This window comes from Daucus carota, chromosome 8, assembly GCF_001625215.2.
Source record: "Daucus carota subsp. sativus chromosome 8, DH1 v3.0, whole genome shotgun sequence".
Taxonomy (NCBI): domain Eukaryota; kingdom Viridiplantae; phylum Streptophyta; class Magnoliopsida; order Apiales; family Apiaceae; genus Daucus; species Daucus carota.
The window spans coordinates 26784909-26803417 of NC_030388.2; the positions used below are offsets into that span (position 1 = coordinate 26784909).

The 18509-nt window shown below is 34.1% G+C and overlaps 2 protein-coding genes across 5 annotated transcripts; both read left to right on the plus strand.

Moving 5' to 3' along the window:
- Positions 1-6472: 6472 nt before the first annotated feature.
- On the plus strand, positions 6473-9258 carry LOC108197598 (uncharacterized). 2 transcript variants are annotated; one of them, XR_010286415.1, is made up of 2 exons: positions 6473-7807; positions 8536-9258. XR_010286415.1 is itself a non-coding variant. In XM_017365254.2 (1 exon), the coding sequence occupies exon 1, from the start codon at positions 6832-6834 to the stop codon at positions 7732-7734; it is 903 nt and encodes a 300-aa protein (XP_017220743.1). In that variant the 5' UTR covers positions 6473-6831; the 3' UTR covers positions 7735-7990. The 2 variants fall into 2 exon arrangements, 1 of the variants encoding a protein (XP_017220743.1); XM_017365254.2 differs by lacking the exon at positions 8536-9258 and having other exon boundaries at positions 6473-7990.
- A 727-nt stretch (positions 9259-9985) lies between these two features.
- LOC108197671 (primary amine oxidase 1) lies at positions 9986-15442 on the plus strand. 3 transcript variants are annotated; one of them, XM_064083124.1, is made up of 8 exons: positions 9986-10476; positions 10678-11041; positions 11463-11627; positions 11719-11808; positions 12786-13924; positions 14011-14124; positions 14255-14787; positions 15140-15442. In XM_064083124.1, the coding sequence occupies exons 5-8, from the start codon at positions 12791-12793 to the stop codon at positions 15297-15299; spliced, it is 1941 nt and encodes a 646-aa protein (XP_063939194.1). In that variant the 5' UTR covers positions 9986-10476; positions 10678-11041; positions 11463-11627; positions 11719-11808; positions 12786-12790; the 3' UTR covers positions 15300-15442. The 3 variants fall into 3 exon arrangements, with proteins under 3 accessions (XP_063939194.1, XP_017220848.1, XP_017220847.1); XM_017365359.2 differs by having other exon boundaries at positions 11463-11808; XM_017365358.2 differs by lacking the exons at positions 9986-10476; positions 10678-11041; positions 11463-11627; positions 11719-11808 and having other exon boundaries at positions 11849-13924.
- The last annotated feature ends 3067 nt before the right edge of the window (positions 15443-18509 follow it).

Below are 18509 nucleotides of genomic sequence, written 5' to 3' on the forward strand. Positions count from 1 at the left end.
TTGGGGAGCTTCTTCTAACCAATTTTTATTGTGTAACTTCTTTTTTTTTTGAAAAGCATAGATATCATTCATCAAGTCTCAGAATGTCTTACAAATTCCAAAAGGAAGAACCATCTGATCCACAGGAGGATTCAGACCGAAATGAAAAGCAACTACAGCTTACCACTACATAACCACAACATTACACCAAAAGATAAACGAACTACATCAATAAGAAAGAGAGACTGAGACTGTGAAAGCAGCAACACATCGAACATGACCGTCAGAAATCTGAGAGAGTCCCAGACGTGGAAGCACCATCATTAACCATATCCTCCTCAACCATCACAGGGTCAAGCAATTCCAGGACCTGAATCGTTGCCTTATTGTGAGCAGAAATAGTTTCATCTGCCTTGTGGGGTTGTCTTGGAAACTGAGACCATACACAAAAACACACAAATTTGAAAACACAATACATATATAAATGGGTTAAGTAGAAGTATGGTAAAAAATGGAATGAAACTTAATCACATATCTGAGGTTAATTAGATTAATCAAAAATTAAGTGGATGACTAACTGAATAATTAAAATTTTAATCAGTTCAGTGAACTTCGAAACAGAAATTAATCGTGACTAATTAATGACTAATCATTAATTTTTAAAATAATAATTTAAAACCCGTATCTAATTATTATTTATAACATATTTTTTCCATTTATAAACATGACATTGAAAAAATCAATATTTTTACGAAGCTTAATATGTAGCATAAAATGTTTGATGACGAACATCTGTATTCCGTCTGGGGATAAGGAGCCCTCAAGGGATCAAGTGAGATATGGCCGAGCATACAGGAGAATTTGTACTTTAGTTTATGGACAAGGGAGGTGAATTTGTACTAGTAGTAATCTTTTTAATCAAGTGCATTTGGATTGTACTGTTTGGAGCTTGTGCTCATGGGTTTGAAGTTTGTAGCAGGCCCTTACGATTCTTATATTTTATTGTTGGATTTTGACAAGTTCTGGCGAGACATTATGAGTAAAATTGTAGAGGGGATAAAGGTGGTTGTGTGTGGCTCAGAAATCAGAAATTGTAATGGGTGCACTTTGAGTGCTCTCACGTTACTCACACGTAGCTTTAGATTCCAAAACAAATGGGGAGACTCCAAAAAACATTAAGAAGTATTTGATGGCTGAGTTGAAATTGTGAAGTTTGGTTCTCTCAAGGTGAAAAATATGAGATTTGGGTCAGAGATACTGTGGAGTACTAGCTTCTGGAATGCTTGTTTACACGTACTATTGTCATGAATCACAACTTTTTTAAACCTGATAATTGAGCATAAGAAGCAAAAATCTAACTTATAAATTGGATCGGTAAGACATTATGTAAAATTTGCTGAAGTTATGATACATTTTCTTTTGATGATATTGGCTAATATGATAATAAGTGATGTGTCATATTCTTAAAGACCAGTAGTGGATCGACAAATATAATGTCGCTTTTTTAAGATGTTGATTATAATTTTTATTTTTGATATGCCAACTAAGCTTTTAGAGCTCAATATCTATTTATGAATCAAGGTCATATCCTTTGCATATAATTAATTTATTTTTTGTAGACGTGTCCTTAGAATTTATGTGGTGATATTGTAAGTTTGTAACCACCCGTGATCGAATCTCGCCACCACGAGGTTATAAGTATCATTTTCATGTATCGGTGTGACAAGCGAAGTTGCATTAGAATAAATGTCATATATATTCCTTATGTCTTTTACTTCGATGTTTACCACCTTCTGTCATTACTAGCACAGATAATGTCGATCATCGACAAAAGGCCAATACATGATCCTGACATATCACGTAATATATTCCTGATTTTTTAACAAAAATATATTTTCTTTTCCGTATGAAAATGACCCCAAGTTTTGGAATTCATCCCCACAAAGCTTTGGTTTTCACCGGAGATTTGGTCTGAAGAGATTAGCCGCATCTGGGCAGTATTTATAATCAACTGCTCACAAACTACTCACAAATTATGGGGTGTTTCGACTTTTTTATCGTAATTTGAGGTATGTAAAAAAATATATTAATATTATAGTTTTCAATTTTTTTAATAAAAATATAGATGTACTCGGAAAGGATATAGAAATAGCAATTTTAGTGCAGTTTATTTTCAAAATTTTGATTTGTTGAAATTTTTTTGTTTCGACTTATATAGAATTCTAGTTCTATCATCAATAATAATGGATTTTCAATAAATGATATGTATTCCTTGGCGAACAAAGAAACAAAATGTTTTCTCGCAAAAAAGAGGAAGATAAAAATATTATATATGTTGTCGGTTTTTTTTTTTAAAAAAAGATATACGTCGTTCTCTCAAAAAAAAAAAGATATACGTCGTTTAATTTTGGTTTACTTCTTGATATTACAAATCACAATAGATCACGCATTAGACTTGATCTTTTGTTTCTTAAAGGGCCACGGAGAATGTGTATTGAGCCCGGTTTTGTGGACAAGTACATGTACCACCAAAAATCTATTCAGACTTTACCTAGCAAGCCCATACCGTTCAGATTCTATCTTTTAGGCCCAAATACCAAGCTGAATATTTTTTGGTTATACGCACAACTGACCTTGCTAATTTAACTTGCACACCAGAAAATATACTACGAAACAATTTGTATAGACCTTTAAATTTTAACAAGGTAAGAAGCCGCGCGTTGCGGCGGCCTATAAAACTTATATTAATGATTTAATATTAGTATTTTTAGAATAAAATAATTTTGTGGCTGTTTATAAAAAGTATATTAATATTTCAAAGTTAATATTTGTAGGATAAAATAAATTTATATTATAAAAATCTTGATGTAATACCAATACTAATATATAAAATTGCAACATTGGACTATAATTCATGGTGAAAAAATGAAAATAAGTTTATACACGTAATTAACAATTTAAAGTATGACGAATCTTAATTTTATATGTTTTTTTTAATGAAAAGTAATCATGTTCCTACATTGTCACCTTCCTCCAATTTTTTTGGATTGATTGTGCACAAAAACATCTAACTTAAATCTATGAGATAGCGGTCTGTAACTAATAATTTTTTCCTATATACAAAGTAAATTATATAAAAATTAACAACAACAAACATGTCCTATTAACAAAACAAATATTATAAAAGATTAACCAACAAACATACATCACTAATAGTTAATTTATTGATATCAATTACCAATATCATCTCTAAGATTATAGTCTTTTCTTGTGTTTGAATTTGTCGACTCCAATATAACGTTCTATAACTACCTTTGCTTGAAACAACCTTTATTTTTTTAATACTGTATAAACAACCTTCACTTATTGTTGTAGAATAACGGCACATCCGAGTTAGAAATCGAGCAAGAGAAAGGTAGTTTTAATTTTTGATATTTTTCATCCAAAAATTTCAGAAAATTAGAAAAATAAAACGGAGCGATGTGAGAGGCGCCACCTACACGCCCCTCGCTTCTCCTTTAAAAATCGAGTAAGAGAGCTATCACCAGAAATAGGTATGTTTGCGGTATTGAGAGAGGAGATTATGTTTAGATGATCTAAAACCCTACGATTTATACGGGTATTTATAGGTGCAGAGAAACTTGTTTGCTACTCTTCCCCATAATTAAATAATCTGAACAAAATCAGATTAAAATTTTCAAACTACTATATTTCATAAATAATCTGTCTTTTCCATAATTAAATAATTTGAAACAAAATCAGATTAAAACTTTCAAGTTGTTTGCTACCCTTTCCCATAATTAAATAATCTGAACAAAATCAGATTAAAATTTTCAAACTACTATATTCCATAAATAATCTGTCTTTTCCATAATTAAATAATCTGAAACAAAATCAGATTAAAACTTTCAAGCTACCATATTCCATAAATAATCTGAAACAAAATCAAATTCGTGAAACTTGCTTCTAATATACCCAAAACTAAAAAAAGTAGTTCTAGTTTTTGATCGAAGCGATGTGAGAGGCGCCACATACACGCCCCTCGCTTCCCCTTTATATAAGTATATTGATGTTGGAATAAATGAATGAGCGTTTCACTATTATTTAGGCCTCATTTGTTAACAGGGGAATGGTATCAAACTGAACGACACCTGCTATTCAGATCATTTGTCAAACTAATACTTAGCTGGATGACACAAAATTTTACTGGACGACACCAAAATTTAGCTAAATGGCAGGAGCATAGAAAGCAAGTGGATGATCCAGGACAGTCACGAGTGATGCGATGCCCATTAGTTTTTCTTTCCTTGTGCTCAATTTAGAGCTTGAGCATTATTTTTCATTAAAATTTTACTTTAAATTAAATATATAAATACGTGATTTATTTTTTCATTTTTACAACAAGTAATTTTAATCAAAAGAACCTCATAAATATTATCATGGAACTATGTTATTCAATTTCGTTAAATCTTCTTGCAAGAAGTTAATTATAACAAAGGATTTTAATTATAGCATTGCATAACTATTTATTCAATTTCTTAACAAACATAATAATAATTAAATATCACATAATATATCTACATTATCATTCAGAAAATTTTTATCATCTAAAAATTTAATCATTCAGAAACTGTCATTCAGATTTAACAAATGAGCCCTTACTACTCATAATGAACTGAACGAGCGTTTCACTAATATTTACTACTCACAAAAATTATGAAATATAAAAGGACCCGTTTCGACAAAAAAAAATGATCCAGTCGTAATATATTTCATATTAAAAGAATTTCGGGATATATCATGGAGACCAAAATTATTGAAGCAGAGTCCGCCATTGAAGTAGCCACAATTCGATTCTTGCGGCTTCTGTTACTGGTTAAATCAGAGGACTTGTCATGTAAATCTATAATTCTACTTTTGTTGACAAAGTGAAGAAGTGCAAATCTACAAAATTCTGTTGCAAATTTCTTTTTCATTTCAAGCGATCCAAAAATAACATTGCTCATTAAATTACATGGACATCTTGATTTATGTCTGACCATCTATGACGTTCCTCTTGATTTCGAATTCTTATGTCAGCCAATTTGCATTCAATGTAATCTTTCATTCAAGAACAGAATTAAAGTCAAAACTAAACGTTCTAGCCATAGTTTATCCATTACAAGGAAGCAAAATGATTTAATCTTAGTTTTTACGATACTTATTTAATCATTGCAATGATGAGGAGCAGAGCATGGAAAGACAAATGATGTGCGAGATTAGTTGAGAGATGAGGATTCTGCTTATGACTTAACTATAGTACAGTATTTCTATAGAAGTATCAGCCTATATCTCCGTCCCTTCCATTTCTTTACACTTTTTTTTTGGGTCTCTCATCCAATTCTTTATATTTCAAAACTTACCAAATATGGTCAATGGGTCCCACCACTTCTCCACTTTTCTTTCCTTTTCACACTACTTTTACTCCACTATCTCCCTTTTATACATTAAAAATCAGTGGGTCCCACCACTTCACCCACTTTTCTTTCTCTTTTCAACTACTTTATTCATATTTGTTAACCTCCGTGCCCAACCCATTCAATAAGAAATGGGAGGGACGGAGGGAGTATATTGCTAGTGTTATGGACTGTGGAGTGTGGACACTGGACATTGACATATCATTTTTTGTGTTGCACACGGTTCCACATTTTTGTGGAGTATATGCATTGCATGCCATACGGAGGTATAAGGGTCTGTTTGGGAGTGCTGTTAAAAATTGCTGTGCGGTCAGAAAAAGTGCTGGTAAAAAAAGTGCTGTTGTAGATTTCAGATAACTGTTTGGTAATTTTTTTTAATATTTGCTTATTTTGAGTTATGATAAATAATAATAATTTTTTTGATGAGGTTTGATAGTGAAATTTGTAACAACTTCCTGCAAAAGCTGAAAACAGCTTTTTCCAAAAGCATGGAAGGACCTGCTTTTTTTAAAAGCAGCTTTTAAACTAAAAGCTGCTATTCAGAAAAACTGTTTTTAGATTTATCAAACAGTTTTTCACCTGCTTTTCAGCAAAAAGCTGCTGTTGCTGTCTGCAACAGCAACCCCAAACAGTACCTAATTGGCGATATAATTTGTTTTATATTTGTTCGACTCGATTATTTTTGTTGCTCCTATATGTCTTCTTTTTATTGAATTATACGATAGCCTACCAGTTTTCTAGGGAGTCGCATACTTACTCAGATCGTACCTTTCATAGGAGATCTATCCCTATCATTATTCAGTATTGTATTGAGATGGATTTGATTCATTAATAAAATCCTCAGCTTTTCGTAAAAAAAATAAAATTCCTTTCCTTTCAGAAAGTTACAATGTGTTAAATGCCACATAATGTCTGGTGATTATTTAAAGTTTATTTTAAAATCGAATTTGAATTCTTGAAAATGTATGAAAAGAAAATTGGAATCGGATATAATACACGAGTCATCTATTTAAAGAGGGACAGTAGTATTATTCTACGAGTCATTACAGAATGTACGTACTAATGACTATTCATTCTCTCTCCAATCTTGTTGTTCTTGCTGGTCCCCAAAAATTACGCCAAAATTACCCCAAATCGCAAGCATCAGTCTCTGTCTTTGCTTACTAGTCTCCTTTTTCAATTTCAGCCCCTACCCCTTTAAAAACAATCTCCCCATTTCAACCTCTAGTCAATTAACACCTCACAACAAGATCACTTCCCCCTCTTTTCTCAAAATGGGTCTTGTTATTTCTTCCTCCATTGACTCATTCCGGTGAGTTTTCACATACCCTTTTCGCTTTTTTTCATGTTTTGAGGTTTACCTTGGTTTCTTGATATATCTTGATTTTTGGTTAAAATGAGGGACTTTCCATCTTGTTTTGGTGAAAATGGTGTTCAGGTTGCTGATAATTCTTATTCAAGTGTTAGTTTTAGTAAAGCTCCGCAAAATATGGTGACTTGTATATATCAGTGTAGATTACTTGGCAAGTCTTGTTTGATAATACTGTGTTGGAGTAAGAATTTGATGGGGTATTGTCTAGGGGTTGAAATTGATGATTTAGGTGGTCATTGTGTTTGTAGAGTTGATGTTAAGCCTTCTTTGTTTTATAAGAGAAAAGGGTCCAAGTGTTTGCAAGTGAATTCTGCTAAAATTGATATTTATTGGGACCTTTCTTCGGCGAAATATGGGGCTGGTTCACAGCCTGTAGAGGGGTTTTATGTTGGAGTTGTGTGTAAGGGAGAGATGGTTTTGTTGGTTGGAGATATGGTGAAAGAAGCGATTAAGAAAGCTAATGCAGTTCCTTCTTTGTTTGGTTCGACTTTTGTTTCGAAGAGGGAACATATATTTGGGAAGAGGGTGTATAAAAGCAGGGTTCAGTTTTCTGATAATGGGCAAATTCATCACCTTGTGATTGAATGTGAGACCACTGGAATCAGTGACCCGCGCCTTGTTGTTCGTTTAGACAGCAAGATGGTGATGCAGGTAAAGCATCTACGATGGACATTTCGTGGGAACCAGACCATTTTGGTTGATGGGCTGCCTGTTGAAGTTTTCTGGGATGTTTATAATTGGTTATTTGGCACATCTTTAGGGAGTGCAATTTTCATGTTTCAAACTTGTTCGAGGACTGAGAAGCTATGGGCTAGTCAGACGTTGGACCCCTCTGAACCCCCTTGGCCTTGTTTACAGAGTAATAGAGAATCTAAGTCATCTGATCCTGGTTTTGCTCTGACCTTGTATGCTTGGAAAAATGATTAGCAGATCCTCCTTGATAAATGATGTGTTTTTTCTACTCGGCTGATGTGGAGATGGTTGAATTATAGTAGAAATGGTATCATACTATATTACTTTATCAAAATTTTTTGCTTGTTTGCTTCACTTGGCTTATGGAAAACATTACTTTTATACCTATAACTTTTATACAGTTTTTACATATTTCAAGATATATTTACACTCATAATACTTGTGTAATTTGCTTGAGATTGGATCATAAATGAAGACCGATGAATTGTCATTTGGTATCTTACTAGTGCTCTAGGAAAAATCCTAAATGAATTACATATATTGACTGGACAGTCATGACCCTGAAAAATAAAGAAATTCCTATAGATAATTTGTCAGCTGGAAACTTAGATTTCTTCGAGGCAAAGTGGTTCTTATTCAAGTAGATAGATTCTACATTTGTGCCTCCCACTAGTTGTCGGAGCATACACCCTGTTTTTCCTTTTTGCTCAACAAGAGCATCCGCCTTCAATAGTTAATGACATATTATTCTTGTGGTAGAGTTTATGGTGAACTGAATGTTAAGCATTTTATGGTAAAAGGGACTTCAAAATTAGATGATCCCCGGACAATGACACAGTCACTGGCAATCCTTTTTCTATTGTGAATTGTCATGTCCAGACAAGTCAAGTTATTTGACTAATGTAAGATTCTTCACAATACATATGTCATTCTAAGCTGTCTTTGTAAAGTTGTTGCGAACATCTTTGTAAAGGCTAGCACTTTACCTCAACATGTTGGGTTCTTCTCTGAATCTAGTCCTTTTAAAAAAAGCAGTGGCTGGGGCATCAATCTCTAGCTGGAAACTCCATCAATAAAAGCATTGGCTGGGGCATCAATCTCTAGCTGGAAACTCCATCAATGAGCCTGGTTGCCAGTGGTATTCTATGAAACTGTAATGATATTTTTGCTACGTCTTACCTGTTCCTTAATTACAGGGATTATAGCAACTCTTTAATCAGAATTTAAAACTTGTTATTCATTTGTAGAACTAAGAAGGCAGGTTACTAGATTGTTTGTGGCCTAATGTTAAACTTTGACTTTTAATATGGACGAGGGCTTTTGTGGTGACTGTCTGAGATTAAGGATTTAAGGGTTATGTCAATTTCCCATGAAATGCTTGCACCTGATTCATCATGTGCGTGACGAAGATGACCAGGTCAATTTAGTAGATTCTGGAAAATATTTGCTAAGTTGCTGGTGTTTACTTTCATCCTTTCCAGTTTTGTAGGTCATAATTGTAACTAGTTCACTATCCAACTATGTCTTTCAAAAGCGAAGAAATTTTAGAAGGAGACCTTCGCAGTTCTGTTAAGGAATACCACGGAAATGAACAGGTGATCATCGTTGTCACTGCAAGAGGGACTGGCAGACAATTCTTTTTCTTCCTTTGATTAGGCTCTAGTCGCTTAGTATAGAACAATGTTCTAAAGACTGTTCAAATTGCATATATGCCTAATGGGTGGCCTGGAAGCTTCACCTCTTTACCCTGACAGTTGTTCAAAACAATTTCTATATTTTGCTTTGTATTATTCTGCAATATATTCTTCAATTTAATAGCAATTTCTAATATGTTTCAGTATTATTGCATTTCCCAGAGTAGTCCATTTATACATTTCATTGAATTGCTTTATATGTCTAGTCCTCGTCTCATTAAATCGCGTTCGAATACTTCTCCGGGTGAGTGAGAGTCGAATCCGAGTTTCTGAGCTAACGGGAGATAGTATTATGCAAACTCTCAAGTCTCACTCGCTATCCACAGCATATTGATGCTTAAGGGTTCTAAAAAAACTTTAAAAAAAACAAACAAGAGACCATTTGAAAAAATGACTCCCTATAAATGTGAGAAGACATTTTTGTTGTTTAATATATTCATTAATCTCCCAATTAAAAAACAAATTTGTAGACAGAATTTTATTCAAGTACTTTTCAACTATCAAATTTATCTCCCTAAACCAATTTTTTGACAAATCCTCATTGATCTGCTCTCATGAACCCGCTGCTAACTAAGAATCTTTCTTATTTTGGTAAAAGAATCCTTCTTCTTTGGGTAAAGGAATCCTGCTTAGGTTATTAACTAACAATCTAACATTCAAACATGTCTGCAGAGCAAGACAAAAATGTCTATTAGAATATGATTCTACAATCTACATAAACCAATAACATATTCACACTATTCTTATATGAATTACATGAATCCTGTTACACCTCCTACACCTTCGCTGTTCTTGTACTTATTCAATCATGGTCTCTGCTTCTTTCTCTAATTTCTGCCTTGATCATCACCATCTTGTATCTTACCTCAACCTTTCATTGCTCATCCAGGTTGAAGCCACTGTCAGAAATCCAATCTCGGATTCTCGGTCCTTTCCACAGTCTACTATCTCACTATGTTGGCTTACTTGAACCTGTCAGAGCAACAAGTTTCTCTTTATAATCAGCAAACCATCAGTTTTAGAACCCCCTTTGCTGATCCTTCGTTGCCCGAATTGATCAGGAAACTCATGATCATCTTAGCTATCCACGCACACTGATTCATGTCAGAGAAAATACTCCATTGTCATGAATAAGCTTTTATGTACTTGAGAGGGATGAAGTACTAACACTCTAACAGGTTGATAGAAGTCATGGAACTGCGATTACGTACTTGGAGTCTAATAGCCTTTTAAGGGTGTGACTACTACTGCTCATCTTGATTGCAATGAATATCACATTCAGGTACTATTATCATACTAACACCTAATATCAGTGACATGTAGTGAGGGAAATTGTATTGTAGTAATTTGGTAATGATACGGGACAAAAATATTACTAAGAAATGACTTCTAGTAGTGTTTTTAATGTTAATATGTACATCACATATTATATTGTGGCGAAAAAGATAATAGTAAGTAGCAACATATATCTTATGTAATGTAGGTGGCCTAACTGGGAGTTTCATTTCATCTACTAGCTTCGACACAAGAGCTTGTCCATTGAAATCTTTAGCAACAGTTTTTGATGTGTCGTCGTTTATTAAGGATCTGTATGAGAGTTCTTTGCGCCTTGCATGGATATAAGTGATGAATGGTTTAGAGGACTTCCCTGGATGCTTAGGAGAAGGGGTTCAGTCTCTGTGAGTGTCACTTGTACCACTAATCGATGTATAGGAAATGCAACAATCAGCGGTGGTTATTACACTGGACTCAGTAAGATACCTGTAGAACATCACGCGTAGTTTGTGTTAATGAGCGTCACAGAGAAGCAGAGACATCATGTGCAGAATCTTCAATGCTGGGAACAGGTACATTTCTTAATATCGGTCAAAGGTAAAAATGAGTGATCAAAACCAGTTTTTTACATTTTGGCTCTGAGTTTGGATATGTCTAATGGTCAAGATAAGTGGATTAATCAAATGACCATAACTATTTATCATATCAGTAATTTCTCATATTAAGCACATGCCTGTTCATTATTTAATCTTATCATTAGATCAGACGGATTTCTTAATGCAGTTAGCTTGATTTCATTAGCATGAAATTCTAGGAGAATCTAGTGATACACTTATGACCTCTAGGCCATATGTACTCTGACATTAGAATCTGGATGAGTTTTATTTTGTGAAACAGGTTTTTCGTATGTTTCTTGTCATGTAAGCAATTCTTGATTTACGCAAGCTATAACGTGAAGCACGATGAACATTGATCTAAATCTTCAAATTGCAGGTTTGGCTAATTTACCCTATTGATCTTAATGTGGCTGGTGATACCAACTTTTTTGTGCCGGCTAACTACTAACTGTACAAGCAAAATCTCCCCAAGAAAAAGGACTATTTGAATGTTGTTTGGAGAACAGCTAGTTCTACATCTGATCTCAACACGAAATCAAAGGTGGGGTATATAGAGCTGGGTCTTTTACTCTGTTATTAGATGGTGATTCAAGAATGGGGACCCTTCTCTGAATATAATCTGTGGGTGACAGTCACTGGAGTCTGAAGGTTGGGTAGCTGAGTTATTTGCTGATCAGATTCCAGACTTGAAGAGCTGACCACCTTGCTACATGGACCCTCAGGTACCATAGCAAATAAATTCTTTTGACTTTGATAAAATACAAGAAATGCATTTAGAAATAGAGCATACTAATACTATACATTAGCTGACTAATAAACAATAAGTATACTTAGCCGACTTTTAGCTGTGGAGAGTTGATGAGATCATTAAAACTGTGTTTGACAAATTCAGTGGTTGTATCTTGTGACAATTGGCCATTAGCATGACCAACTCTTTGTTTAATTAGTCAACGCAATAGCGGCAGAAATAGGAAGTTTGAGAAGGACATCTTGTTTATAGTACACTTTTGTTTATATCATGGTCTTATCAAGAAGATTCTGCAATCATGCACACATCAAGTGGCGCATTCGAGCTGCTGCTGGCAAGTCATTTTCTTGGTTGAGCAAAATTCAGGGCTCAAAGTATGGCCTTTTCTTTGTGTGAAGAGGGCAGATAGTTTAAAACATATAAATTCATGACTTGGTTGATTTGTATTAGTAAACTTGCAAGTTGGGGTTTTGACCTGCTCCTTAATGCTTGAAGCATGAATGTACACAGAAACCAAGCCATGTACATTATTTCTGGAAAAGTAGAATTTAAGAGAAGATAGAACTGGTCTTGAATACTTAAAAGTATTGGTAAATTTGTGACCCAACTGGGTCTAAATTAAATTTATGATGTTTGGTCCATAGAATTGCAGCAATAAAGGGTCTCTGCAGTTGATGTAAAGAGTACTAAAGGCACAGAACTGGCAAGAAATCTGTGATTACAAGGCAAGCTAAGGGCTTAAAATATAGTAACCAACTTAAATTTTTTAAAGTTTGATAGGCTGTAATTGACTCATTCAGAAGCAAAACTTGTAAGAATGGGTAATATGGGAAGCCCAAGTTTATTGTTAATAGAAGCATTCATGATCATGTGCAGAAGTCTGATACAATATATATTTTCGAACAGTTTTTGGAATCACAGCTTTTGTATCTTTCTACTTTGATATTACAGGTTTGATGAAAATACCATTCCTATATTTAGTGGTGTTACTGCAATTCTTTTTAACTTCTTATGGCCTTAACCATCCTCTGGATCCTCTCACCCCTACAGAAATTAACCAAGTGAGGCTAGTTATTCAAAAGTCTCATCTTGCTCCTTACTTCCCCAACATAACATTTCATTTCTTAGATCTTGATGAACCAGAGAAACATGATGTCCTCAAATGGATGTCTTCTCGAAAAGGGAATGAGACTTTTCCTCATCGTCGAGCTAAGGTTGTGGTTCGCGCTAAAGGTGAGACTCATGAACTCATTGTAGACTTGGGCACTAGTTCACTTACATCAGACCATGTTTATACTGGTCATGGTTACCCTCCATGGACTGCTATTGAGCTTTTCCAAGCAGCCAGATTACCCTCAAAGTATCCGAAATTTAAAGATTCAATTTCAAGAAGAGGATTAAATTTGTCTGAAGTCACATGTCTTCCCTTTACAATTGGTTGGTTTGGTGAGCATGTAAGAAGCAGAGCTGTCAAAGTCTCATGTTTTTATCGCGGAGGAACTACTAGCATATTTGCCAGGCCTATTGGAGGATTGACTATCTTAGTAGGTATGGAGCCATTGCAAATTACTCAATATGTAGATAGATACAGAACGCCTCTACCAAAAGCAGAAGGCACAGATTTTCGAGCATCAGGTCAAGGGTCTACTTCTGTACCATGCAATGCAACAGATGCTGGCTTCACTATCAATGAACACGAGGTTAGATGGGCTAACTGGAAATTCCATGTTGGATTTAATGCTCGCGCAGGGCTAATTATATCAACAGCTTCAATACTTGATCTTGAAACGAAGAAATTCAGAAATGTGCTCTATAGAGGTCATGTTTCTGAGACCTTTGTTCCATACATGGATCCAACAATTGAATGGTATTACAGGACATTTATGGATATTGGCGAGTTCGGGTTTGGAAGATCTGCTTCTAGCCTAATTCCACTGACAGATTGTCCAAGCAATGCAGTGTATATGGATGGTTACATGGCTGGAGGAGATGGACTGCCACAACAAGTCCCAAATGCAATATGCATTTTCCAGCGTTATGCTGGTGATATCGCCTGGAGACATACTGAAATCGGTGTTCCAGGAAAAGTGGTAAAAATAAGCTGTTAGAAGCTCCTTTAAAGTTTCAATAGTTTGTTATTTTTGCAGAGTCTTGATATTAAATTCTGGCTTTGCAGATAACAAGTGGCCAACCAGAAGTTACTTTAGTCGTTAGAATGGTGGCTACTGTTGGAAATTATGATTATATTCTTGATTGGGAGTTCAAACAAAATGGTGCTATAAAACTCAATGTAAGTGTCTCCAACTAAGACTTTTTGATGATTGAGGCAGTTCTAGATATTTTATTACAATTTTAAGTTTTTTACGGAACAATCAAATAATAGGAATGTGTACTTGGATTCTTTCTGCGATGGTTAACAGGTAGGCCTATCAGGTGTGGTAGAAATGAAAGGTGTGCCATACACAAATCAAAATCAGATATTTGAGGAGATCTATGGTAACCTTGTCGCAGACAACACGATAGCAAACAACCATGATCACTTTCTGACTTACTATCTTGACCTTGATATCGATGGAAGTAAAAATTCATTTGTCAAAGGCAATTTAAAAAGGATGAGGGCAAAGCATTCTCCTAGGAAGAGTTACTGGAGGGTTGTGACAGAAACCGCGAAAACTGAGGCAGAGGCCAGGATCAACCTCGGATCACATCCAACTGAATTTGCGATAGTGAATCCAAATAAGAAAACCAAGCTGGGAAACAATGTAGGCTATGGCCTGATCACAGGACAGCCAGCAGCCTCACTACTTTCCGATGATGACTATCCGCAGATTCGTGCTGCTTATACGAAGTATCAAATTTGGGTTACTAGCTATAACAAATCTGAGAGATGGGCTGGTGGTTTTTATGCTGATCGGAGCCAGGGCGACGATGGATTAGCAGCTTGGAGCAGCAAGTAAGTTTTCTTGTTCAAAAAACACTTGTATTTAGCTGAACTTTTCTGTTCTTTTTTATTTTACTTGGATTTAGATTGTTAAAATAGTACCAGTAGTAAAGGACCCGGGGACTAGTATATTTTCATATAAAAATTTCTATCGATTTTCAAATGTAAGTCGAGACTGAAGTCTATGCTAATACCCTTGTTTCTCAAGATAGGATGATTTAGTCGGGACTGAAGTCTAGGTCAGTACCCTTGTTTTTTTAAGATAGGATGATTTAGTCGGGACTGAAGTCTATGTCAGTACCCTTGTTACTCGCGGTAGGACGATTTAGTACTAACCGGAGTCATGGTTGTGAATGTTGTGCAGGGACAGAAAGATAACAAATGAAGACATAGTGTTGTGGTACACTATAGGGCTACATCACAGTCCAGTTCAAGAAGATTTTCCGGTGATGTCAACTCTGAACAGTGGATTCGAGCTCCGACCTGCGAATTTTTTCGAGCGAAACCCAATGCACAAACAATAGCTAATACATTCGACATTGATTTGTATTTAATCTGTGAATTTCTAGTTACATAACATAGGAAATTTGTGTGACAGTCAAGTGAAATGACTCGATTGATATTGGATTTATACATACAAAATAATGTGATTCTTTATTACAAGAATATAGGGTTAATTATCAAGTTGGTCATTGAGATGGGCTTAATATATCAAGTTGATCACTGAACTCTAAACGGTATCAAAATGGTCACTAAAGTGGCGATAAATATCAAACAAGCACATTGAAATATGAGTTCAAGCAATAAAAATATTATTTATAAAGTTTTACACATTATTTTTAAATGTTACCACAACCAACTAAAAGGTTATGATTTCTAGTATTTAAAATAATATATTTATATTTTATCAAATTTATTTATTATTTATATTTTATTATATAGTTATTTCTTTGTTTTAATTAAAATTAAATAATAAATAAACTTGAAAAAATCTAAATATATTATCATAAATATTAGAAGTCATAACATTTTACTTGGTTTTGGTAACATTCAAAAATAATGTGTAAAATTTTATAAATAATATTTATACTGCTTGAACTTATATTTCAAGTACTTGTTTGATATTTATAGTCACTTCAGTGACTATCTTGATACCGCTTTGAGTTCAGTGAACAACTTGATACATTAAGCCCACTTCAGTGACCAACTTGATAATTAACCCCAAGAATATATACTACATGAGCTGTTGTATCCACCACAGAGCACCCCCTAGCAGCCGCATTGATTAAGCAAACATGCGTCAACTACATCTAATGAAAAACAGCGTAGATTTGGAATTCAGTGATTTGGAATGGAATATACAACGACTAAAATAAGCCACGTTTTCCTAGTAAATAACTATTGGGTTACTGTGTGCCCATGAACACATGCTAAATACATCAAATTTAGATCTTAGCATGTGAGCACACACAAGCCAAACCTGATAATTATTACTTTCTCATTCCGCTCGTTTGTTTATTATTTCATAAATTCTAAATTATTTAAAATAATTTATATGATTATATTTTATAAATTTTTTAAAATAATTCTCTATGCCGAATGTAAACAACCTGGAACAGATGGAATAGTTTTTTTGTGAATAAAAGCTCCCGAGAGTTGGTTGTAAAAGTTTGTGAAAAGAAAAGAGGCCGATGAAAATGAGGTAACGATTGTCTAACAAATTCTTTAGTCGACCATACGCTTCTAAGAGACTTGGCACTTTCTTTGTATGTAAAGTGGTTTACACATTGGTCTTAGATTCTCGGCAATGACAAGTTGAGAACGGTTTGACATTACAACGTTTGCTTCTGCGGGACGTAGGGGATGGGCGGCAGGTGTGACTATCACCCCAAACTCTGGATCCAACACAAAATTAGTTATAAATTCTATATATTTTGTTGAAAATTTGATATTTAAAAATATATTGTAATTAAATATTTTAACTTTAATCCCTCAAAAATATAAATATAAATATATTATGAAAAAGTGCTAAAATCAGTGATGTGCTTAAAATTTTTATGAATTTAAAAATCTAATTATATTCATTTGCTTATGATTATTATGTTTTTAAATTAATACAATTACATAAATAGAAATTCAAAAAATTATATACATTTATTAAATAAGAGTTAAATTCTATGGTGTACATAAAAACATTGGAGTATCATAAATAATATCTCTGATTATCCAAATTTATATATAATTTATCATTTATAAATAATATTAAACATAATTATCAATTAATCATTAATATCTTTATTGTTCTGCTTATAAACCTGGCTCGGTCCCTAGTTCCGCACGATTCTTTTCTTTTCTCAAGGAAGCTTATATCTGCTTATAAGTTATAACAGGAACTTTATATGTTATAGCACGAACTTTATATGTTCTTTTGTTTCCAGAACTCTATATGCTCTTTATATAACAAAAAATCTTAGAATATTAATTAGAAGATAAAATAAAGAGGATGATTCGTTTTATAAATGCAGACAAGAGGGAGTGAACAACTTATTGTTTGTTGATCTACCGACTAAAGTAGAATGCACACGCTTTTATACGCCAAAATCAGTCAACGACTCAACCAGCCAAACTGCTCTACAGTCTACCTCAAGTTTGAGCTTAAAATTACTTCACTTCCAGAATGTATGGAACTTCGGCTCTCGCTGGGACATTTGATTTTAATAACTGAATATATATATTTCATAGATGATATTTCTCTTGAAAATAATAGTCCAGAAAATTTTTTCCCAAAACTATTTTATAATGAAACAAATTTTAAGCAAGAAACGTTTCCCGAAGAAATTTTATAGATGATATTTCTCACGAAGAATTTTTGACAAACTATTATTTGGGAAAGAATTGTCTGTGATTCGAAATTTATGCCTGGTATCAAATAATTGATAATTATACTGATTTTTATATATGTTTATTATCACTTAACCTGGTTATCAACTGAGTGAAGCAAGTCTTCTGACATAAGATAAAATTGTTGGTGACACTTTGTTACCCCTTCATACAGACGTGGAGCACCGGCGAGCGGTCTCTTGTGACTCGGCGCCTTGAGTCGTGCAGAAGAGTTCTGAAATATTAGGATCCCTTTCATTTATAACCAATACGTTCAATCACTTTCAAAAACAATCGGTTTTTTTTCGAGTTTTCCAGCTTAATTGATTTGAAAACAGACTACCCAAACAGAAAAAAATTCTCAGCCAGGGACGCCACACACTCAGGCGACCCAAACCAAAAATTTCCCCCTAGGGGTCGCCCCTACTCCGGGCGTCCTGTAAGTCGCAGGTGTATGAATTGGGCACCCTTTGCATGCAACTTTAACCCTGTCCTTTTGTCTGCATCCCTCTGCCCTCGGTTGTACAAGATCTACCAGCTAACTTTTGATTTTAGATTCAATCTAAAGCACAAATGCACAATATTGATTGTTTTTGAAGTTTTTTTTTTTTTTTTTTTGGATTCTACATCGTTGTAAGACGTAATATAGTTTATATATTATAATAATATATAACACATCTTGAATGTTTAAAATTTGGGAAATTACCTTGTATACCGTTTTTTCAATTTTATTTTCAAAAATACTACCTTCTCTAATATGGTTGCATATGCGATCACCGTATTTTTGAAAATATTATGGAGAAAGTAGTATTTTTAAAAATAAGATCGGAGAAAATAGTATTTTTGAAAATAAG

Excerpts from the sequence above, each read along its gene's own strand:
- LOC108197671 (XM_017365359.2), top strand. The coding sequence starts at position 12,791 with ATGAAAATACCATTCCTATATTTAGTGGTGTTACTGCAATTCTTTTTA. Across the intron at positions 14,125-14,254 it reads ATGGTGCTATAAAACTCAAT|GTAGGCCTATCAGGTGTGGT; the intron begins GTAAGTGTCTCC and ends GATGGTTAACAG. Across the intron at positions 14,788-15,139 it reads TTAGCAGCTTGGAGCAGCAA|GGACAGAAAGATAACAAATG; the intron begins GTAAGTTTTCTT and ends AATGTTGTGCAG.
- LOC108197598 (XM_017365254.2), top strand. The coding sequence starts at position 6,832 with ATGAGGGACTTTCCATCTTGTTTTGGTGAAAATGGTGTTCAGGTTGCT.